The 24,997-nt window shown below is 47.4% G+C and overlaps 3 protein-coding genes across 6 annotated transcripts in view; 1 reads left to right on the plus strand and 2 right to left on the minus strand.

The window, feature by feature from the left end:
- FADS6 (fatty acid desaturase 6) overlaps positions 1 to 24,997 on the minus strand; it is a 1,183,177-nt gene that overhangs the window by 756,712 nt on the left and 401,468 nt on the right. The gene's annotated exons all lie outside the window — the stretch shown is intronic.
- Positions 1 to 24,997, minus strand: part of HID1 (HID1 domain containing) — a 994,098-nt gene that overhangs the window by 504,902 nt on the left and 464,199 nt on the right. The window lies entirely within an intron of this gene.
- Positions 1,113 to 4,607, plus strand: LOC126001220 (CMRF35-like molecule 5). Its single transcript, XM_049768436.1, has 6 exons — positions 1,113 to 1,380; positions 2,221 to 2,368; positions 2,924 to 3,030; positions 3,114 to 3,200; positions 4,023 to 4,081; positions 4,449 to 4,607. The coding sequence occupies exons 1-6, from the start codon at positions 1,113 to 1,115 to the stop codon at positions 4,605 to 4,607; spliced, it is 828 nt and encodes a 275-aa protein (XP_049624393.1).

The following is a 24,997-nucleotide window of genomic DNA, read 5'->3' on the forward strand; positions in this document are numbered from 1 at the left end:
GGCATTTGTTTAGCCTGAGAATACCACTGGTTTGAACCCTGGCATCCCATATGGCTCATCTCAAGCACTGCTAGGAGTAATTTTTGTATAGAGAGACAAGAGTAACCCCTAACCACTGCTGGATTGCCCCCCCCAAAAAAAGTATATATCAAAACTTAAGTGTAACAGTCAAAACTGAATTCAAAAGTAAATTCTGGCTTAAGTTACCATGTGACCCAGCAAGGTATATCTGTGTTCTAGAGAAGTGGATTCTGTGAGAAATATCTCCATATGAAAATTAGCACAGCAATATTTCCAGCAGTATGAGTTCCATTAGCCAAAGGGTTGAACCAATCCTGAGATAGCTCACAGATGAACAGAGAGAAAAAGGAGATTATACCCTGAGGACTAACATGTATTGCAGCTGGGTACACAGGACAGCATTAGGTCACTTACTGCAAAATGACAACACTAGTGGATCAGCAAAAGAAGGTATAAACACATCAGCAGAAACTCACCGACTTCCCCACCGATGCTTGATGGGAATTCAAGTCTTTCTGTGAGAAATAACATTACTGGGTAATGCAAATTCAATAACACACAGGCACAGTGAGCACCATGGCATTGCAGAACTTCATTAAACACATGGGGTTATTACCAAACCAAGAGAAAGAGTGTGGCCATCGGGATGTAGGGACAGACATTGGAGCTCTTGACACTCAAGCAAAAGAATAATCTGTAACCCCAACTGCCATATCCATCACCTATCATGCTTCAGAAACAATGATGACCCAGCTTCCATCAGACGTGCCCTGCCCAAGAAGTCCCTAAGGATGAAGTATCCATCTGGGGAGGGTCTGGGGGGTGCTATTCCTGTTCAGTATCAGTTTTGTGTCTTTGAGGCCAGTATGGGGTCCTGGGGAGTGGAAAGAGCAGAAGGGGGTTCTGGAGAAGTGGAGAGTCCCTGTCTTTGAGTCTCTCCACAAGAGAGCAGGGTAGCAGTGATTCCCGGTGTCGGGGTTGTGGCATTTTCCTCAACTGGGAGGAAACAAGGCTTATGCCTCTTGTTTCCAGGCTCAGATGCCATCTGGGGATCCAAAGAAGTGAGTGGCTATGTTGGAAAATCCTTGACGATGGCCTGTAATTATGAAGCCTGGTTTGAAAGGGACAAGAAATGGTGGTGTCGGGGGGCAGCCTGGAATTCCTGCAAGATCCTGGTAGAAACCACTGGAAGAGAGGAGGTGAAGAAGGACCGTGTGACCCTCAGGGATGACCAGAGAGAGCACAGGCTCACCATGACCATAGAGAGGCTCAGACTTGAGGACACAGACAAATACTGGTGCAAGATTGCAAGACTCGGAAATGTTCAGGGTGTGTCCATCAAAGTGGTTGTGAGCCCAGGTAGGTAAATGTGCATGTCTCCTGTCTCCCATCCCTGTTCAGAGCTGCTCTAGGGACCTCTCTGACCCTTTTCTATCGCTCTGAAAGAACTATGTGCAGAACTTCCTGGTACAGCTGACCACTGGGGACTCTCCCTGATGATCTGGGGCTCCTTTTGGGTATCCAATTGTCCATTTTCTCCACACAGCTCATGGCTGGGGTTGTCCCCAGAAACCAAATAAAACTGGACTCAGAGACTTAGGTATCCCTCCATGGATATAAGTTCCAGAGTCCTCAGGGACATGTCTCTTTCCTTCTGGGCATCAGTGACTTACCCCTATAACCCCACTTTATGCAGATCCTGGGGGAAAAGGCAGCAGAGTTGAGGGACAGTGTGGGACTTGGGAATGGAGAAGACTATGTTCTCCAGGCTGCACTGTTGTGCCAGAGTTCAGGGGATCCTTTTGGGTCTCTGCCTCTGCCCAGCCTCACTGTCCTAGAGAATGAGGACACAGAATCCTGTGTAGGCAGCAGAGGTCCAGCCCAGGACTGGGCAGAGTTGGGGAGTAAAAAGGCTCACTCTGGGAGGTGTCTAGCCCTGACCTTGCATGAGACTCCTCAAAGGGAGTCTGATAGCTCTCCCAAAGGAGCCTCTGCTCAGCCTGGTGCCCCTGACTCAGAGACCCTAATGAGTGGGCCACCCTGGGCCACCCATTGCTCCCTCTTGTGGATGTGGTTTCTGGGGAGGTGATATTGGGGCAGCTGAGCCACAGGATGAGGAAAGCCCAGCAGGTTCCATTTGCCCCAGCCTGAGCCTCCCACTCTCTGGGCCTCCGGTCTCTGAACGCTGTGTCTGTCTAGCACCTACCACCATGACCACTACTAAGACCACCATGACCACAATCACGGGCATGACAACTACCACCACCAAGAGGGCACTCACAACACCAGCACCCCCAGAAGAGAACATACTCTCCCCCAGTGTGATGGGTCTCCCCTCCAACACCACGTAAGCAGCTCTGATGCCCATCTCTGCCCGGGTCCCTCTGCCCACTGCTCCAAAGGATGGTCCAGACCTAACTTGATCTTCCTTTGACCCTTTCACTCCTCTGGGCTCTGAATAGGACCTCCACTTCCCTTCATCCCAGAGCCCAGGTCTGAAACTAGGGTGGGGTGTCTTACCCCCTGAATTAGAACTTACCTATGACCTGCTCAGCCTCTGTCCCCTACCTTCTTTTCTTCTCCCTTCCTGTCTCCACCCCCTTCTCTCTTTGCCCCTTTCCTTCTCTTTTCCTCCTCTCTTCTGCTATCTTGTCACCTCCTCTCCTCTCCCTATCCCACTCATTCCTCCTCTTCTCTCCCCTATTCATTCCTTCTCTCCTATCCCCTCCCCTTTAAGCCCCTGCTTTCGTACTCTGTTGACCCCATCTTTGGGTGCACTCAGAGTGGAAGTTCCAATGGGAAGCAGAGACCTAAGGTAACAGGGGTGTAGCCCTGCCTGCATCTGGCAGATGTCTAGCCCAGGGTGGGATCTCCTGGTCACAGTGGTTTGTTATTATTTCAGAGGCTCCTCCATCCCCATGTTCCACCATGTCATCTGTGCCATGTTGCTGCTTCCCCTTTTCCTGATTTCCCTGCTTGTTTGGAAAAAGCTGAAGCAACAGAGGACAGGTAAGAGGTAAGAGGTGGGAAAAGGGAAGTGTGTAGGAATGATGGCATCATAATCTGAAATGCTCTGACCAGTTACTCTTTAGGGGAGAGGGGCACCACCCAAAGATCAGTAGTGAGAGTTGAGCTGGAGAAAATGAAGCTGCAGGTGGCCAAAGAGAAGACCCACACTGGTGCCTGTCCCCTTCTTCACCAACTTTCTGTTCTGGTTTCTGGGTGGTTCTCAGGGTGACCCAGAGAGATGCCAGCACAGCCCATAACACCCTCAGATATGATGCTGGGGTCAGGAGGAATCAAGCTGCCCTGGAACCCAAAACACATTCAGACACACATGTGTGTAAACATAGACACGTGCTCATATGAACATGTCTACGCTCATAGGGGTTGCATCTCTCAGCATGAAGTTTACATGTATCTTTGTGCACCCCATAAATGAGCTAATGCAAGAACATAGGCCTGCAGCTCAAAATGTAGTGTTCACTAAATCACTGAGGACATGGCAACTTCATATATGCAAAGTCAGGTAGCATCACACATGCATACATAGATGTATGCACATATAATCAAACACATGACAATATACACGCATACTCCTCGATGAATGTGTGTGTCCATGTACACACATGACCTCACATGTGCACACATATGCTTGCAAATTCACATGTTCATGTACATACTCATTCTCTCTTCTTTCCTCCATCCCTCCTAGCACTGCTCAAGAGGCCCCAAGACCATTCTGGTGGTGCTCAACCCAGTGCTCTTTGGGTCCATCAGTGCTGAGAAACACCAGGGCTGCCCCTATGTGTTTGGAAGAATTCAGTACAGGAAGTTGACCCTCGACTTCCAACTGCCAGGCAGATGGACCAGCCCTTATGCCCTCATACCTTCCCAGGACAGGGTCTCTAATACTTCATTGTTGTTTTTCAGCTGCCAGGGTCTCCTCAAAGCTGATAAGAGTCCAGAGACTACACATGAAAATTCACTTTTCTCTTTAGCAACCCCCATCCTGGTGCCTGGAGCCCTGAGACACATGGAGTACTGGAGCCGTGAGCCTGTGTCTTGAGAGGATGGGTGGGAGGGGTCTCTGAAAAGAGTCAGAATTAACAAGTCTATAAGGGGCAGGCAAGGGAGGTGGCAGGGGCTGGGCCATGTGGCAGCCAGGGGTGGCAGGATCCACAGATACCCTCCCTCAGTTTTGACCCCAACTCAGAGCCATGCCCAGACAGTCCAATGTGGTTCAAATGCAGTGGCAGGGGCTGGCACCTAATAGTGTCATAATCTGGGGCCCAGAAAACATGGGATGTTCAATGTGAGCTAAAAGAAGAGCAAAGAGTAGAAAGAAAAAAAAGAAGAGCAAAGAGTGGGTGTAGGGGTCTCAGGCTCTCTGCAGATGCCCTTCAATGCTGCCCATTTTTACCCAGGATGCAGAGGAGCAGGAGGAGGTCTACTATGCGCATCTGTCTCTGCATCCCTGTGGTCCAGCACTCATTTATGACAATACAGCCCCTCCGAAGTCACCCAGTGCCAGCAGAAGCCGTGAGGTGGCCATTGAATACAGCAGTCTGGAGGCCCAAGACTGAGCTCTGAGCCAACCCTATCCTTCAACTCTGTATGACCCCATTTCTGGGCTCAGAGAGGGGCTTCCAAAAGTTTGACAGGCTCTTCCCATCTCCGCTTCTTGCCGACCATTGGAAAGGTGCTCTGGACCCCAAGACCCCAATGCCAATGAATAAAATGACAATGATGTGTGTTTGTTTTCTTCCTGGTGTTTTGGCTGAAGAATAACTCCCAAGGGGCCAGAGTGATAGCACAGCAGGAAGAGCGCTTGCTTTGCATATGACTGAACCAGGTGCGATCCCAGGCATCTCATAAGGTACCTACACTCAACCAGGAGTAATTCACTGCACCTGGAGAAATATCTGAGCACTACAAGGTGTGGCCAAAAATATACCCCAAAAATAACCCCAAAGATCTCTGTGTCCTTCAGTGCTGGGGTCAACCTCAGGCCTCACACATACATGCCCAGGGTCCTGCCACTGAGCTTCCTGCCGGCCCTGAGATATCTGTGTTTGGATGTTGGGACTGAGCACTGCTGAGTAGGAACACACTGCTTGATGATTGGGGTACACTCGTCCTCACTGTTTTCTGGGACCCCTTCAAGGCCAACTCTCCCCTAATTATGGCTCCCAGCATACCCCCAAACAGCCATGAAGACCAGGAATTGAAAGCGGATGTGGCTCAGTAGGGACCAGAAATTAGATGCCTTCCAAGGCTCCTCATCAGCTCCCTCAGGCCTGGTCTGGCCCCCATTACCTGTGAGAGAGCACTGAGGCACTCACTTGCCAGAACAGACCCTGAGTGTCAGCCTCACTGGCCTGACTCAGCTCAATGATCACCTCTGAGCCTGCAGAATCCATATCTGGTCATGTGCTCCCTCAATGGCCAGAGGCCAGTGCTCCATTTCAGTACCCAGGGAAGCCTCATCTCTCCAGTGCCCCTCATCTGTCTCCAGGCCCCCCTCCATCTCAACCCCTCCAGTCTTATTTCAGTATCCACCCAAAGCCAGTGGGGTGGGGGCAGTGATTCAGGGGAAATGCTCAGTCACGATATAGAAAAGAGTTTGTTAGGGTACCAGGATCCCAGGGCACACACAGTCACCATCTAAGCCAGGCCCTCATCCAAGACTCATCTTTCCTCAGTTTCCCCCAAGTTTAAATCACACATGGCTTCAAAACTCCCCTGCAATATGCCCCAGGCAGTCCCTCTGATCCAGACTCTGTGGCTGCACCATGTCTCTGTCTCCTCCACCCATTGAGGGCTCGTGATGCTGACAGGGGGTTCCCCAACTCATAAGCACATATCTACCCCAGGGGTGCAGATGTGCAGATGCTAGTAGTCAGAATCTGACTTTCCATATGAATGGGCCCCAGAATGAGAGTTTGGGGAGACAGGAAGGAACCTCAGCTTCCTATATCCCCTAACCCTCATTCCCAGTGACACTACTGTGCCAGGGCTCAGCCAGGGATGCCAAATGTAGCTTGTGACCTATGCGATTTTTCGGTAAGCGAATAATCGTGAATACTGTGTTATTTGAAGGCCGGCCTCGGAGGCCGCAACAACTCGTGGGCTGCGAGTTTGAGACCCCTGGAAGCAGAGAGAGAGAGAGAGAGAGAGAGAGAGAGAGAGAGAGAGAGAGAGAGAGAGAGAGAGAGAGAGAGAGAGAGAGAGAGAGAGAGAATTAAAAGCATTATAGCCTTTTTTGGTATCCATCTCTTGAAGTCTGGTGAAGTAAGAGGGGTAGAGCTAGAGAGAGAAAGAGATCATTGCCTAGAGAGCCTAAAGGAGGAGTCCTGTAGCTCCAGGGCCTGTTTACCCGAAGTTTGAGAGAGAAAAGGAGAGAGAGAAAGGTAGAGCAAATTGCATCTTATCAGGCCCAGCCTGGTCAAGAATTGGGGCCTGGACCTTTGGTTCCCAGCCAACAGGCTCTGCTCCAGTAATAACCTGCCCCTCTAACTGCCAGGATCTACTTTTTATACTTAGGGCAGTGTCTGTTATAGGGGGTGTGTCCCAATCAGGGGGCTATGTCCCAGTCCAATTGTCATTGCTGGAGTGGGGGTGGGGGAGGATGTCATCACTTCTTAAAAATACATTGATAGTAAATCCCCTGAACTATATTAACACACTACAATTCATATGTATTCACTGGGACTCTCTTGCTCTGAGGTTCTCACACGTAATGCCAATCAACACCTCTACAATCCAATAGGCAATAGTAAGGTGGCTTAGGCACAACATGCAGGATCTTAGGGCATGGGGATGGGGGTGATATAAAATAAATTCAATGAATTGTAAATCATGCTATAAGAATAATTTTACTCCAGGTGCATGAGACATGAAGCAGAATAGGGTAGCCTCAAAGGATTAATAAAGCGAGTCAGTCAGGAGGGAGTCTTGGAGTCAGTCTGATTTTCACCTCCTGATATGTCTGAGTGCACTAAGCCAAAAACTGACCTTTCTTTTCTATATCAAAAATACCAATGTCACCAGGAGGTGGAAGATGAGAGAAAGACAAAAGTACCTATCCAAGAGGGGCTTTTTACATATCAAAGGAAGAGGTTTAAGGAAAGAAGAAGTTGGGGGGACGAGACCTTTCTGTTCATAACAAAACAAAATTTTAGAAAAACTGCACAAGTTTTGTTCTACTGTTCTCTGCCAGAGGTGGGAAACCCCAGATTAGAGCTTATAAAAAGTAGGGCACAGTTAAAAGTAGGATTGTAAAAACTTCAAAGATCAAATTGCACATACATATTCTCATAAAATGGAATGGGATGTGGAAACATCTTCCAGGAGCAAAGATAAATGTATTTGTTTGACACTGAATTCTGCTCAATTTTTTCATTTAGCTTTTTTCATATTTTTGCCTTAATACATATCATGGACAGGCAACCCCAGGATTTTTTAGGACCCTAATGTCTGTGAGTACAGGCTATATTTTCAAGCTTCCTGTCTTAAGGTGTCAACTTTTTAAGAAACAGCTTTTCTAAGAAACCCTCCCTCAAGTAGTTAGGGACTTTTTAAACTTGGTGCCTTTCCTAGGTCTCAGGATCTGTTAACACGGGGGATGTAGCACATTTATTTATTTCTCTTTTTCTCAGTCAATTATTAAACTAGGACTTCATGCATTCAAGGGAAAGCAACTCATTCCAGAGCTACATCCCCCCAAGTTACCTGTGCTTTCATTTAAAAAATATGAATCTTTATACTTTTACATTGTCTACATTTTCTATTATCACCAATGTATATCAAGTTTATAAGGGATCTCAAATCAAAAATTATTTTAGATATTTTCATTTCCTTGAATGAATTTCAAGCTATTCTTTTTCCAATTTTTTACTAATATTTTTATTAAATGTAATAGGTACAACTATTTATCAAAAGAACCAATACAGACCATATCTTCTCAAAGCAGCCTGTGCTATAAACTGTACTTCTCAAAAAAGAGGACTAAACTAACAGCAAAACTCATGATTGACAGGCCCTTGCAGCTGATCGAACTGGGGCTCTATGGCATGATGAGAACAAGCCTCCAAATGTTGACCGATATAGCAGCTGCCACACATAGACCCAGCCTACAACTACCGCTATGCCAATGGTCCAGCTTCCTGCTTTTCCACTATCTTTGCAAAGACTCCTAGCCTCAAAAAATACTCCATGTATGCTGGTTTTGTGTTGACCTCCTCAAGGATGGTTCTATACTCAGGATTCCCACCTGGCATGGCTTGGAGGACCAATTTGGGATGCCTGAGTTGGGGCTGAGGGCCAGTTAAATGTCCTGGCCATTGAAACTCCCCTCTAGCACATTTATACAACTTTTAAAGCCAAGAATGCAGAAAAATAGACAAGGATTTGAATGGATATGGGGGAAAGGTTAATTATGAGCCATGAGTGCTTCTAGGACAGGGACACACTTTGGAGATGTTCAAGACAGGGGAACACATGTCTTGCTTGAGTCCCCAGGTTTTATCCCCACCACCACTTGGAGACAGACAAGGACCTGAGCTCATCAGATGGACCACAGATCAGCAGGTCAGTCCTCCTGCCCCCTTGGGGACACCCAAAGTTTTTACTTATGCTCTTTCCAGATCCTTGGCCCCTTTTACCTTTTTTCCTGCTCCCTACTTTTCTACTTCTCTATTTGAGGTTTCTGCCTTCCCCTGGGGCAGAAGTAGGAGGACCAGATGTTGGTTCTCTATGTTCCTACTGCACCCCCACCAGATCTGGGGAAAACCTGGGGCCCCCCCACCCAATTAGGGTATCAGAAGTTCTGCCCCTGATTTTACCCCCTGCATCTCTGTGCTTTTACCCTTCCTGAGGACACCTGCGCTAGGGACAGGCTGCACACCTGTAGGCTGGTACAATTCCAGCTCAGGACTTGTGGACTCTGGATAACTGGGTGATCCTCAGAGGATCCCTAGAGCTACCTGGTCCCCAGGCAGGCCCCTGACTCATGTGAATGGCAGTGAAGGAGGATGAGAAGCCCATGCAGCCACATGTCCTAGTCTCCTGCAGAAGAACATGCAGCTCTACATACCAAAGCCCATTTATTGAATGTCAACTATCATATTCCATTTAGGCAAGCCAAACAAATACCTTGATACATGTACCACTTATAAATCCTTAAATAAAAGACCATATGTAGCTGGGGACAACCCTCTGAGTGGTTACCAGACTAATTAATTGGGTCAAATAGATATTACATGTGTGTACTCTGGGGCCTCCTTCCCATTTAAAAAAAAAAAAAACCCTATCTTCACGTGGTAGAAGGATACATATTCCCATTTATGTGGAGAGTTCCATTGACTCCTGAATGAGCAGTTTGCACATTCATGCTACAATGCTTGTTGTTATGGGTGTCCTCAAATCCCATAAAGACAGACAATGGCCAAGCCACATAAGTAAAAAATTTCAATTAATTTTGTAAGGAATGGTTGTCAAAGCATATCACTGGCATCCTTTATAATCTCACTGGGGAAAAGCCAAAGTTGAAAAAGCTCACAGGACTCTCAAAAACTCAACTATTAAAATATAGAAAAAGAGACATGTCACCTACTGACATTTTATCTTTAAAATAATTTTATTAAACTTCTTAAATTTTACCTCAAGGTGAAGTCAGAGAGATCGCATGGAGGCAGGCCATTGGCCCTAGCATGCAGAAGAACGGTGGTTCAAATCCCCCCCCCCGGCATCCTATATGGTCCCCCAAGCCTGCCAGGAGCAATTTCTGAGCATAGAGCCAGGAGGAACCCTTGAGCCACTGCTGGGTGTGACCCCAAAACAAACAAACAAACAATTTACCTCAAGGAGAAGAAACCTATAATGCAGGAGTATAGGAGGAACCTATACTTTGCTAAAAGACACTTTAAAAAAGATGCTCAGGTACAAATAATCTAATTCACCCTATATGGGGGTAAAAATGAATAATGAGTAAATTGCTGGGTAACTCTCCCTCATTCAGAAAAAGGATATACGTATGTTTCAAACAGATAGCAACTACCTGCCAAGAAAACATCTGGGTCCCACTTCCACCTTGTCCAGAAGCAGGATTCTCACAAATGAAAAGCTTCAGACCACCAAATGTATGATAAGATGATAAGCCTCTCCTCAGATCCAATACCAGATCACTCAAAAGGACAAGATCAGGGTCCCTGGAACGGTCAACATCCGCTCTCCTGGACAAGGTGGACACATCCCCGCAGCATAAACAGAGACCTGCACCTTTCCATTTTCCACTCACTCTTGCTCTCCATATTATTCTCTTTGATCTTGGTTAATTGCTTGATCTTGCTTCCACCTTCAGCAAATCCCCACCCCTGTATCATGAGAAATGTCAGACTAGGGTTGGGGGCTGTTTTGTTTGGTTTTGTGGCACATTCAATGATTCCCAGGTTTACTCCTGTTCTGAGCTCAGGAATCAGTCCTGGTGGGATTTTGAGGACCAGGGAGCACGGATTGAGCACGTGCTAGCTACATGCAAGGCAAACATCCTAGCCACTGTGCTATTGTTGCACTCTGCAGGTAGCCATTAGTAGAAATTTCTGCACACTGAACAATGCAAGACCGGGGACTTGCATTCAAGAAACAGCCTCTGTGAAGCTGCTATGGGAGAGTCTAGATTTCTAGATTCGTCCTGGGGCTGGTGGGTTCTGCAGGCCCTCTTTTCTGTGCAGTATCCACTGCTGGGGTCTGGGGGCGGGGGGGGGGGTACTCTATGGAGGGAAGTCAATTTTTGTTTTATGGGTCACACCCAGTGCACTCAAGGATCAATCCTGATAGTTTTAGGGGTCCTTGTGAGGTGCTGAGGATTGAAAGTGAGCCAGTTGTGTATAAGAGAATGATCCCACTGACTGTACATACTCTCCATTCATTACTGAGGTGCTGATACTTGGGGTTCAGCCCATCAACTAAATTGAGGGGTATCAGGGCAAATGCCATGGAGAACCTGCCCACACACTGAAGGAAGAAACTGGTAGGTCAAATCCAGCATTCATGGAAAGGGACTTCAGAAACGGGAGGTCCTGGCATGGGGCACTGGGGAGAGTGGAGTGTTTGTGTGGACAACAGTCATTAGGCCAATAGGCTGAGCACCTGGCCTCCATCCTGAATACCTACCAAAAAGATCTGGGGTTCTTTCTGGAAAGGCCAGTGTGTACTCTGGGGCCTCCTTCCCACTGAACCCATTATCTGTCTGTGTCGTGAAAGCCCGAAGCCATGTCCTCACCCCATGAACAGTGCCCCTGTTCCTGGTGGGACACAGAGGGCACCAGACTGGAATGGAATTTTCTCCAGTTTACAGAAGCTGATATTCAGATTCCAAGGAATACCTCTATGTATGTCCACACTCACTCAACCTGTGCCCCCTTGGGGTACAGAGCTCCTCAGGGAGACATGAGGACCCAGGCTTCTAGCAGGAAGGTGCTAGGGTGACAAATATGACACTCTCCTCAGAAACATTTTCTTGGATAAATCTTACCTAGACAGGAAGCACACACCTTGTTGTAATTCCCACTCTCACCTCTTACCTGATTGGCTGACACAGAGTCCGCACCCCCATGAATATAAATGAATGTAAATATTCATTTCCCATCTAAAATAAAGTTAGTTATCCTCCTGAGTGGCTGGTGGGTGCTTTTTTTGTGAGTGCTCTACTCGCCTGAGATCTGACCTCACTAGTGACTTCTATATTCATTGGCTCTGACCTCACTAGTGACTCTGACCTCATTAGTTACTTCTACATCTTGTGATCTGAACTTACCAGCTTCATTTACACTGTCCTCTCTATCTACTCCTGATAGATATAACCCTCAGAAAACCATCTCCCTCAGATACATCTATCTCCCTTAGACACTTTCCTCTGACAGACCTACTGAGACAGTCCTTCATAATGTTCCCTCTGATACATTCCTCATCAGGCACTATTGCCCCTCAGAAACTCTCAGGGACAAGTCCCTCCTCAGACTCCCTCCTCAGTTATGACCCCCCTCAGAAAACTCTCCCTCAGACATATTCCTTTCAGAAATTCTCCTCCGATATGTTCCCCTCAGATACTCTCCTTAATATGCCTCCTCACTCTCCTCATACCTGAACCCCATGAAGAGACACCGATCTCATTCTGTCTCTCAGATATTCTGCTCAGTTACTGTCCTCAGACAAGTGCCATTTAGATACTCATCTCAGACATTTCTCCCATAGATAGTCCCCTCAGACATATGCCTTTCAGATACTCTTCTCAGACACATCATTCTTAGATACTTTCCAACATATATCCTGCTTGGACACTCTCCTGAGACATGTACCCCTCAGACACTCTCTCAGGATGTCCACCTCATTTCCTTGAACATGTCTCCTCAGACACTCTTCTCAAACATGTTCCCTCTGACACTTCCTTAAAACTGATATGTTCCCCTCAGATATATTTTAATCAAATATGGTACCTCCTAAAACTCTCCAAAGATCATGTCCCTTCAGACCCTATCCTCAAATATGTCCCATCAGACACATCTCACTCAGACATGTTCCTTCAAATACTATCCTCTAACTTTTCCTTCAAATACTCTCCTCAGACAGTCCCTATTATCCTCAGACATTGTCCTACTCAGATATTCTTCAGACATATACCCCACAGATACACCCCCCTCATACATTTCTTCCTTGTTTACCCTCAAGTGTCTTATCTTCTTACAACAATACTCAGCTCAGACCCTCCATCAATATCTACATCATATTGTAAGCACATGCTGCAATCTACCCAGGATATCTGCCCTCCTCAATAATTTCCCCACTTTGCCTCAACAGGCCCTGCTACCCCCCATTCCCATTCCCTGAGATCTTGCATGCTCGGGCCTAAGCAACCTCACTCATGCCCGTTGGGTAGTGGATGTCGTTGGTGAGTGGTACCCCACCATCAATGGTAGGATGCTGGGAGAAATTTCAGAGAAGTGTTCCTAAGTGAATTACATGGCATATGATGGTGCATATGGGAAAGAGGGTTAGGAGAATGAAGGGGGCTGTAGTCCCTGTTCTCAAACTCTCATCCTGAGGCTGGTTTGTATAGTTTCTGGTTCCCTACCATCTGAAAATCTGCGTCCCCAGGTGGATATGTACTCAATGAGTTGAGGTGACCCCTTACAGTAGTGTAAGCCCTCAATGAGGGAGGAGGACAGAGAGTTGGAGCTGTTAAAATAAGGCATAAAGTTCCAAAGCCAGGAACTGGAGAGATGCAGGTCTGGAAGGTAAATGTTGATGCAAGAAATAATCCACTCCATGCTAAGAGAGGGAAATGGATTCAGGAGTTCAAATACTCAAGCCTTCTGCTCCTAGAAGCTCAGTGTGAGTCCGGAAACACAAGGAAAGCGTTTTCATGAGACCAGGAAATTTATTATGAAGAAATCAAACAACACCCAGAGATGGAGATTAAGTAATACTAAAACATCCATTCAAGGTAATACATTCAAATATGTTTCCAACCTATGATAGTAACAGTGAGTAATTGTTGTGGATGGGTGGCATCTGATATAATCCCATATGGAGCAACCCACAGAGCATCAGGTCAGATAACTGGTATATTGAAACCTGGATAAACTGCAGGTAGGAAGTGGGTTGAATACTTGAGTCTGACTGGGGAAGGCCTCACATACATGGCAACTCTGTGTCCTGGGGAACCCATCACCCCAGTAAACTACTCTCTGCTTGTGACTGTGCATTTACCCTGAATCACTGCATTTCCTGCCCAGATCTGGGTGGATCCTGGATAAAATTGGAGGGGCTGAGACAGAGAGGTACTGGAAAAAGATGAGGTTACGTGGGGCTACTGAGAGACAACACTGGCCCCTATTGAAGGAGCACATGACCAGATATGGGATTCTGTGGGATCAGAGGTAGTCATCCCTCAGTGTGATGGTGAAAGAGTCGAGTCAGGCCAATGAAGTTGACACCGAGGATCTCGTCCTGGCAGATGCCCCAGGTGCCATATCATATGTGAAGGGGACCAGGCCGAGCCTGGGGGGAGCTGGGGAGAGCAGCCCTGGGAGGCAACTCATTTCCTGTCCCTGTTGGGTCACATCCACTTCCATCTCCTGGTCTTTGTGGCTGTGCAGGGTATGCTGGGAGCCATCTACTGGGGGAATTGGCCTTGAAAGGGCCCCAGGAAACAGGCTGAGGACTAGTCCCCAATCTCCCAATCTCCAAGTAGTGGTGTCCCCTACTCAGCAGAGCTCAGTCACAACATCCACATGCCCAAGATCCTGGAGCTAGCTCCAGTGGGCAGGCACTAACTGTGTATGTGGTGAAACGTGAGTTTGATCCCCAACACTGAAGAACACAGAGGTTTTGAGGGCCATTCTAGATGGCTAGCTATATCTCTCTATTTCTTTCTTTCTCTTTTGTTTTTTGTGACACAAATGATTGTGTTCAGGGAGTTACTCCTGGCAGGGTGTGGGGGTATCTATTGGATGCAGAGATCAAACCCCAGTCAAACATGTACAGGCCCAGTACCTCCCCACTGTGCTATAGCTCTGGCCACTTAGGGGGTCATTCTCCAGAGACAACATTAATTCTGTCATTATTCTCATTGGCAATGAGGTCTGGGGACCAGAGCACACTCCTAAGTGGTGAGTGAGCAAACAGAAATGGGGAACTCCCCAAAAGCCCCCCCTTAAACCAAACATGGAGGTCACACTGGGGTGCAGGCCCGGTAGGGCTCAGATTCAGCTTGATCCTCCTAAATGCCTGCTGTACCCCGTGCCTCATTTCAGGGCTCCTGATTGTACTGAAGGACTTCTGGGGGGTTCTGTTGGATAAGGGGACTCTGGGGCACTAGGGTGCAGGTCAGATGTGCATAGCAGACCTTCCTCATCCTCCTCCTCCTTGTCATCCTCCTCCTGGGCATCCTGGGAAAAGACAGCAATGTCTGGAGGATTCTGCAAGCAACCTGGGCTTCTGCACACACTCTGTGCTCTGCTAGGCACCCTGAAGCATCCCCATGCACCCAGAGCTCCAGGGATAAAGATATTGGGCCCCAGCTCCTTCCACTGCATAAGATCCACATTGGTCTTTCTGGTGCCTAGGCTAAGTCCTGATGTGGGGTCAATTTCGAAGGAAGTAGTATCTGTCAGTTCCATAGTCATAGCTGTCACCAGACCCCATCTCTGCACCACCCTGTCCTTCCAAGTCCCACTTCTTCTTGCCCTTTCCACAAACTCCCTCCTACCCATCCTTCCCCGGGGTGGCCATGGGCTCACAGCTCCAATGCTCCATATCTCAGGGCTTCAGGCAATAGGAAAGGGGTGGCTGGGAAAGAGACAGATGGAGTCTCAGGTATGGACCCTTGGGACTCTCTTACCGGCTCTTGGGGAGACCTTGAAAGCTGAAAGACAACAAAGAAGCATTAGAGAATCTGTCCAGGTGGGGATAGAGGGAGCAAGGGTGGGAGAGGCTGCCTGCACAGGTTCAGGCTTAATTCCCTTGCACTGGGATCCCCAAACATTGCTGGGGCAGCCCTTGTGGCCCCCCAGCACTGATGAAGCAAAAAAAAAAAAAGCTTTGGGTTAACTAATTAGCAGAATGGTCCTGGGGCCCTTTTATCAGGGAAAGGAAGGAAGGAGGGAGGGAGGGGGGAGGGAGGAAGGAAGGCAGGAAGGAAGGAAGGAAGGAAGGAAGGAAGGAAGGAAGGAAGGAAGGAAGGTAAGGAAGGAAGGAAGGAAGGGAAGGAAGGAAGGAAGGAAGGAAGGAGGAAAGAAGGAAGGAAGGAAGAAAGGAAGGAAGGAAGGAAAGGAAGGAAGGAGGGAGTAAAGGAATTGGTAGAGAGGAGGAAGGAAGGAAAGGAGGAAAGAAGGAAAAAGGGAGGAAGAGAGAATTGAAGGAGAAAGAAAAGAAAGATGGAAGACAGAAGGGAAGAAATCAAGGAAGGAATGAAGAATGGAAGGAAGAAAGGAGGGAAGTAGGGAAGGAAGTAAGAGAAGAAAGGAGGGAAGGAAGGAAGAATAGAAGAAAGAATGGGAGGAAGGGAGGATGGAAGGAAGAAATTAGGTAAGGAAAGAGGGATAGAAGAAAATATGGAAAGGATAGAATGAACAAGAGGGGAGAAAAGGAAGAGTGTTCATGTCTGTGTGTAGCATGCAAGCGTATCTGTTGTGCGCATGTGAAGCATGTTCCAAATGAACTCCTGTGTGTACACATGAGTATATGAGCACAAACGTATACCACATGTATCTGCACTTTGATAGAATGGCTTTGTGTACATGTGTGATCATGTGTTTATATGCATCTACCCATATGTGTGATTTATGTTACATACATATCCTATATTTCCACCTATCGTAATACTGCTTCTTCATATGTGTTCATCCACACACACATGCCAACTGTGTGTATGGACATATATTCACTGTGGCCCTGTGTCCCAGTCCCGTAGTCACATGTGTCTATTTCCACATGTGTGTGCTTGCTACATTGATGTGCACGCATGCATTTGCCCATGATTTATGATTTACTGAGCACTGCGTGCTAAGACGCAAATTCATGCCTGTCTTCTCACAGCAACACATTCATGAAGAGACATGGGAACTGAATGACTGGAAGAGATGCAGCCAACATGCGCACTGCTGTTCATGTGAGCTTATGTCTCTGTGTGCCCAAACATGCATGTCTACGTGTGTTCTGGGCTCAGGCCATCTTAGTCTCTCCTGACCCCAGCATCATGCTTGAGGTTGCTGTGGGCTGTTCTGGTATCTGTCTGGGTCACCCAAGAACTACCCATAAACCAAAGCTGAAAGATTTCGAGGAGGGAGAGGGGCCCCAGTGAAGACCAAAATCCTCAGCCACCCGCAGTTTCATTTCCTCCATCTCTGCTCACACTGCTGACCTTTGGGGTGGTGCCCCCACCCCTGGGGAGTCACACTGGTCAGAGGGTTCCAGACCACAATGCCATCAGACCTGCCCATTCTCCTCTTCCCACTTCTCACCTATCCTCTGACGCTTCAGCTTCCTCCACGCAAGAAGGATGGCCACCAGCAGGAGGAGCAGCAACACGGCAGGGATGATGGGGAGGAGCAGGGGGACTGGGGTGGTCCTAGAAATAAGATCAGACTCCAATGAACGAGAGACCTGACCTGGGGTACAGACATCTGGTAGCAGAAGGCATGGCTGCACCCCAGGCTTCTGCTTTCCACTGAAATCCCCACTCTTGAGTTCACTCAAAGATGATGTCAACAAAGCAGGGAAGGAGGAGACAGGAGGGAAAGGAGAGGAGGGGATATGGGAGAGAAGAGGAGAGGAAAGGAGAGGAGAGGAGAGGAGAGGAGAGGAGAGGAGAGGAGAGGAAAGGAGGAGAGGAGAGGAGAGGAGTAGGAGAGGAGAGGAGAGGAGAGGAGAGGAGAGGAGAGGAGAGGAGAGGAGAGGAGAGGAGAGGAGAGGAGATGGGGAGGAGAGGGAGGGGGAGGGGAGGGGGAGGGGAGGAAGAGGAGAGGAGAGGGGAGGGGAGGGGAGGGGAGGAGAGGGGAGGGGAGGGGAGAGGGGAGGGAGAGGGGAGGGGAGGGGAGGAGATGGGAGGGGGAGGGGAGGGGAGGGGAGAGGAGAGGGGAGGGAGGGAGGGGAGGGGAGGAGAGGGGAGGAGAGGAGAGGAGAGGGGAGGGGAGGGGAGGGGAGGGGAGGGAGGGGGAGGAGGAGGGAGGGGAGAAGAGGGGAAGGGAAGGGAAGAGAGAAGAGGGGAGAAGAGGAAAAGGGAGGGGGAGGAGAAGGGAGGGGAGGGGAAGGGAGAGGAGGAAAGAGAGGAGAGGGAGGGGAAGAGAGAGGAGGGGAGGAGAGGAGAGGGGAGGGAAAGGGAGAGAAGGGGAGGGGAGGGAGGGGGAGGGGAGGAGAGAGCAGAGGAGGGAAGGAGAGGAGAGGGGAGGATCTGGGAGGAGAGGAAGGGGAGGAGAAGGGAGAAGAGAGGAGAGGAGGGGAGGAGCAGGGAGGAAGGGGAGGGGAGGAGAGGGGAAGGGAGAGGAGGAGAAAGGAGGGGAGAAGAGGGAAAGGGAAGAGATGAGAGGAGAGAGGAGGAGAGGAGAGGGTAAGGGAGAGGAGGGGAGAGAAGAAGGGAATGGAGAGGAAGAGGGGGGAGGAGAAATGAGGGGAAGGGAAGAGAGGGGAGAAGAAAGGAGAAAAGGGGAGGGGAGGAGAGGGGAGGGGAGGAGAGGGGAGGAGAGGGGAGAGGAAGAAAGGGGAGGGAAGGGGAGAAGCAGGGAGGGAGCAGAGGGAAAAGAGAGGGGAGGAGAGGGAGGGGAAGAGAGGGCAGAGGAAAGAGAGGGGAAGGGAGGGGGAGGGAGGGTGAGGGTGACAAAGGCTGAGCAGATCAGAGACAGGCTCTAGATCAGGGCCCAGAGGGAGGCACCTCCACCCCCTCTATCCATGCCAGGATTCAGTTCCAGGGCTCTTGTTCTGGCAGAGCAGTGAGGGCCTCTATCTGGCCTCCAGAAAAAGGCCAGAGCTGTCTCTGACCCATTCAGGCCAAGCCATGGAGCAGTGGGCAGAGGAACAGGGCAGAGATCTAGGCATCAGAGTTACTTACGTGATGTTGGAGGGGAGACAGGTCACCCTGGGGGAGTGTGTGGATTCTTCTGGGGGTGCTGTTGTGGGTGCCATCATGGTGGTTGTGGTGGTTGTGGTCGTTGTCGTGATGATTGTGGTGGTCAGTGCTGGACAAACACAGGATCAGGTACCCGAAGGCCCAGAAGTCAGAGCTATACCCAGAGCAGCTGGAACCCTCTGGGCTTTCTCCCTCCTGCAGCTCAGCCACATTAGTGCAACCTCCACATATTCTGCATCCCCAGGAGGGGCAGTGAATATCCCGTGGGCTGCCCTGTTTTCAGGAACTCTGAGTGGAGAACCAAGGTGGGCAAAGCCTCCATCAGAGGCACTGAGAGCTGCTGGCAAGGGAGCCTCATGCAAAATCTAACCCATGCTCCTCACCTTTGCCCAGTGCTGGGCTGGGGGCTCTACTTCCGGCACAGGAATCCATGACAGGGAGAGCCAGACAGCTGGTTGGTTGGAGAGCAAAACCCCTCAGACTTTCCTGGACTCAGGTCCTGCATTACAGCCCTGGAGGGGCTTCATTATTGACCTGGGCCCCACTGCCTCTGACCTCTGCTGCTCTTTCAACCCTGGCCTCCTGTGCATAGGTTCCAAGAAGTGTCACTTAAGCCCAAAACGAGCAGGATGTGGCCCCCAAAGGATCCTACAGTCCCCTTCCATTGGGGAATCTCTGTCCGTAGTGGGGAGGGGAGGAAGTGTCAAGATGCCTAGAAAGGTGGGATTGTTTTCAGTGGGCCCTTCTGTCAATGTCCATGAAAGGGGGTGCCTGTCTATGCAACAGTCTGTTAATGGCCAGACTCCTATTTATGGGAGGAAACTCTTGGGTCCTTTATACTACTTGAGAGCTTTCCCTGATCTTGGCGTCTTAGAGATGAGCCCAGAAAGGTTCAGCAAAACAGCATTCAGGAGCCCCAGAACATCAGAAAGAGGCTCTTCCCTGCAGTGCTCACATGGGTTAAACCAGCACTCAGCTTCCCATGACAGCCCTCTTAGAGTGACAGATATGGGTCAGGTCAGGGTCCCAGAAGGTGTTCTGGGCATGGCTGGGAGACACGAGACACACACAGTCGCCTACCTGGGCCCTGGTCACTTTCACGTGACTGGATGAAGTTTGTGTCCCTTCAATCCCACAGAAGTATGTCCCGGGCATCATCGAGTCTGAGTCTCTCCATGATCATGGTGAACTTGCGCTGACTCTGGCTGTCTCTGATAGTCACACGGTCCTTCTTCACTACCTTCTCTGTTCCAGTCGTTTCTACCAGCATCTTGCAGGAAGTCCAGGACAACCTTTGACACCACTGTTTCCTGAGAACCTCATAGCCAGCATCATAGAAACAGGTAATGGCCAGGGACTCTTCAATATTGCCGCTCACTTCTTTGGGTCCCCAGATGGCAGCTGAGCCTGGAAACAAAGGCACAAACCTGTCTGCTCCCAGCTGAAGGCAGCACCACTGCCCTGAGATTCTCCCCACTTCCCATCCACCTGAATAGTGACTTAGAATATGGGTCCCTTCCCTTTAAAGTCCTCCCTTTGTCCTTCCAACCCTTCAAGTCTCCACATCTGCCTGAGATACACAAGACTGACACTGAGCAGGAATAGTGCCGTCTCTTCCCGTCCCCCAGACTCTCCCCAGCTAGATGCTTCAGCCTTCCCTTAGTGACCCCTTAGCAAGGTAGGTTTGATAATCTGGGCCCCCACTCTATCTAAGAGATGAAGGATGATGGATGACAGGTGATGGATGAAGCTGTTAGGGTGACAGATCATGCTTTTGCTTAAGTGAAGCTCCCATGATTTCACCCACAGTCCAATGGTCACAGCACTTCCTCCTGGGGATTCATAATCCCCCTTGTGTTTATTGGAGTTCTCAATGCCACATTGCCCGCTGTGGCCATGTGCTGTGAAATCTGCATACCCGAGAGCTCTCATTTCCCACTGAAGCTCTTTGATTCCCATCAAGTGTCTGAGTGAGTGACTCTGGAAGTTTCCACTGATTCGTGGGTCTCTCCTTGTGCTGATCCACCAGTGCTGCCGCTTTGCAATAAGTGACTCAAGCCGTCTGTTTATCTGTTTACTGTCCTGTTTAGTAACATGTCAGTGCTTCAGACCTCAAAGTATAAGCCCCATTTTCTCTCTCTGTAGCATTTGTGTTGGTTCAACAGTTTGGCGAATGGCTGAATGCTTCTGAAAATATTGCTGTTCAGTTTTTGTGTTGGTTTTTTTTTTTTTTTTTTGGGTTTTTGGGCCACACCCGGCAGTGCTCAGGGGTTACTCCTGGCTGTCTGCTCAGAAATAGCTCCTGGCAGGCACGGGGGACCATATGGGACACTGGGATTCGAACCAACCACTTTTGGTCCTGGATTGGCTGCTTGCAAGGCAAACGCCGCTGTGCTATCTCTCCGGGCCCTGCTGTTCAGTTTTATATGGAGATTTTTCTCTCAGAATCCACTTCTCTAGGGCACTGGTATAGTAACATAACTGGGTTGCATAGTAACTTTAACACGAATTTTTTTGAACTCAGATTTAGCGATTACACATAAGTTTTTTATATGTAGTATTTTTCTTGAACTCGCTGGTTAGTGATTGCCTGATTTCTTTTCTTTTTTTTTTTTTTTTTTTAATGCACACCTAGGCTCTTTGTTCCTAAAGAGTTTATTTAATTAAGCAAAGTATTTTATAAATGTATTTTAAGATTCACAATCAAAAAAATTTCTAAATTTTACAGCAATACTGAGCCAGAGTTGATAAGCACTACCACACATGAGTAATGTAAGTAGTCATGGTTAAAAATATCAAAATGCAAATGCAAAATGTCAGAAATGAGCAAAGTCTATTTCTAAATTAAACTAATTGTTAATATTTTAAATCAAATTAATGCACATAAATTTATATAAGTTATTTTTATTATTTTTTTTATTAATTTTTATTTTTTTATTTAAACACCTTGATTACATACATGATTGTTTTTGGGTTTCAGTCATGTAAAGAACACCACCCATCACCAGTGCAACATTCCTCATCACCAATGTCCAAGTCTCCCTCCTACCCACCCAACCCCCGCCTGTACTCTAAACAGGCTCTCCATTTCCCTCATACATTCTCATTATAAGGAAAATTCAAAATGTAGTTATTTCTCTAACTAAACTCATCACTCTTTGTGGTGAGCTTCCTATGGTGAGCTGGAACATCCTGCTCTTTTCACTTTTGTGTCTGGAAATTATTATTGCAAGAATGTCTTTCATTTCTCTTAAAACCCATAGATGAGTGAGACCATTCTGCGTTTTTCTCTCTCTCTCTGACTTATTTCACTCAGCATAATAGATTCCGTATACATCCATGTATAGGAAAATTTCATGACTTCATCTCTCCTGACAGCTGCATAATATGCCATTGTGTATATGTACCACAGTTTCTTTAGCCATTCATCTGTTGAAGGGCATCTTGGTTGTTTCCAGAGTCTTGCTATGGTAAATAGTGCTGCAATGAATATAGGTGTAAGGAAGGGGTTTTTGTACTGTATTTTTGTGTTCCTAGGGTATATTCCTAGGAGTGGTATAGCTGGATCATATGGGAGCTCGATTTCCAGTTTTTGAAGGAATCTCCATATCGCTTTCCATATCACTAATCATCAGGGAGATGCAAATCAAAACAACGATGAGATACCACCTCACACCACAGAGAATGGCACACATCACAAAGAATGAGAACAAACAGTGTTGGCGGGGATGTGGAGAGAAAGGAACTCTTATCCACTGCTGGTGGGATTGCCTGATTTCTTTTGCCGTGGCTTGCATTGTTGCTTTTAGGTCTTCATCTATTGGGCCCATGCATTTTGGTGGGCTTGGAAACTTGCTAGGCTTTCTCTCCATATGCCCAGTTGTTAGTGTCTTCCTTAGTTTGCCCATATTTCTTTGTACTTGGTGGTTTGGCTTGGCGTGACTGAGCTCCATAGGTCTGGTCAACCTGGGTCTACTGCCTCTCTCCCTCTACCTGGCAGATGGCGTGGTTCAGTCCTCAGCTGCAGTGACTGAGCTCCACAGGTCCAGCGATATGTAGTATTTTTCCTTTCATTATTTTTGTTCGTTTAATTTTGTTTATAAGTGAACTCCGCAGTGTTCAGGGGTCATTCCTGACTCTGAACTTGGAGAATTACTTCTAGTAGTGCTTCAGGGATGGTATATTATGCCAGGGTTCAAACCAGGGTCAGTCTCATGCAAGGCAAATGGCCTCCTAACTACTATATTAATCATTTTGGCTTCATTTTTGGGGGGTGAGTGGAGCAGACACTGTGGTGCTCTAAGGTAATTCCTGGCTCTGCACTCAGGAATCAATCCTGACAGGCACATGCTGTGATCAACCCCGAGCTGATGCATACAAGGCAAGGTCACTACATGACTATTCTGGACTATTCTTTCCTTTTCTTTCTTCCTTTCTCTCTTTCTTCTACAATATTTTTTGCATTTATTTATATATTCTTTGGGGGGCCACACCCAGTGATGCTCAGGGGTTACTCCTGGCTATGCACTCAGTAATAGCTCCTCGCTTGGGAGACCATATGGGATGCTGGGGATCAAACCAAGGTCCATCCTGGGTCAGCCATGTGCAAGAAAAATACCCTACCACTATGATACCATTCCGACCCCTTATTTATATTTTCTGAGCCAAATATTAAACTCAGGACCACATGTATTGAAGGCAAATACTTCATCCCAAAACTTCATCCTCAAACCACTAAGCTTTCACTAAAAACATATATAATTTTTATTTAAACAACTTTATTACATACATGATTGTGTTTGGGTTTCAGTTATGTAAAGAACACCACCCATCACCAGTGCAACATTCCCATCACCAAAGTCCCAAATCTCCCTCCTCCCCACCCTACTCCCACCTGTACTCTAGATAGGCTTTCTATTTTCTTCGTACATTCTCATTATTAGGATAGTTCAAAACGTAGTTATTTCTCTAACTAAACTCATCCCTGTTTGTGGTGAGCTTCATGAGATGAGCTGTAACTTCCAGCTCTTTTCTCTTTTGTGTCTGAAAGTTATTATTGCAAGAATGTCTTTATGGAAAGCAATATGGCCTCCAAAAACTGGAAATCGACCCAGCTATACCACTCCTAGGAATATACCCTAGGAACATAAAAATACAATACAAAATCCCTTCCTTACACCTATATTCATTTCAGCATTATTTACCATAGCAAGACTCTGGAAACAGCCAAGATACCCTTCAACAGATGAATGGCTAAAGAAACTGTGGTACATATACACAATGGAATATTATGCAGCTATCAGGAGAGATGAAGTCATGAAATTTTCCTATACATGGATGTACATGGAATCTATTATGCTGAGTGAAATAACTCAGAGAGAGAGAAAGACGCATCATCACTCATCTATGGGTTTTAAGAAAAATAAAAACATTTTTTTACACTTTAATATTGTCGATTTTTTATTATCCTATTTTTATCAAGTTTTAAAGCTTCTGAAATCTAAATCAATTTAGAACATTTTATTTGTCATGAATGACTTTCAAATGCATTCTTATTTGTCATGCTTAGCTAATATTTTATTGTCTTTTAACAGATATAACATCAAAATATCAATATGGGTCACGTCTGCACAAGCAGCTAATACCATAGATTCAACTTTGAAGGAGCAGTACAACTAGCAGCAAACACTCATGGATATACAGGCTTTGCAGCTGGTCACACTGGGGCTCCCTGGGAAGGGAGTAGGCAAGTCCTTCCTTACTGATTCCCTGGCAGCTGCATACACAGTCCACCACACAACTGTTGCCACATGTATGGCCCAACTTCATTGCTTTTCCACTCACCTTTGCAGAGATTTTGACCCACCAAAAACTCCATGTCCATTTTGTGGCTGGCAATCCCAGGATGGTTTGGAGCCAACACAGGCTGCCTTCTTCCCCAAATGCCCCTCTGCCCCTCATTTTTCCAGAAGTCCCATCAGCTACACACAAGAACCATTGCTGTCTCCATATGAGCTCATCTGCCCAGCTCCACTCCACAAATGCTCAAAGTTCTGGACCACTCAGCCATGTATGTGGTCCCACAACATACCCATAAATTTAGTGTATACCTCCCCTCCCAGTAGGAATACACCAAATTAGATGTCAAATTATCAGAAAAGTCACATAAGCTCAACAACCATCCCAATTAACAGATGGTTAACAACTAGCAATCAACAGCTTAGTAAGCCTTCTACAACTTTTTTTAATAAAGTTTTTCTTTTCAGATGATTTTACTGCCATTTAGTTGTAACAAGCAATATTAGATAAATTATTTGTACCTGCCAACGGGCAGGCTTTGAGGAGGTTGCA

Source organism: Suncus etruscus, chromosome 1 (genome assembly GCF_024139225.1).
Source record: "Suncus etruscus isolate mSunEtr1 chromosome 1, mSunEtr1.pri.cur, whole genome shotgun sequence".
In the NCBI taxonomy this organism is placed as follows: Eukaryota; Metazoa; Chordata; class Mammalia; order Eulipotyphla; family Soricidae; genus Suncus; species Suncus etruscus.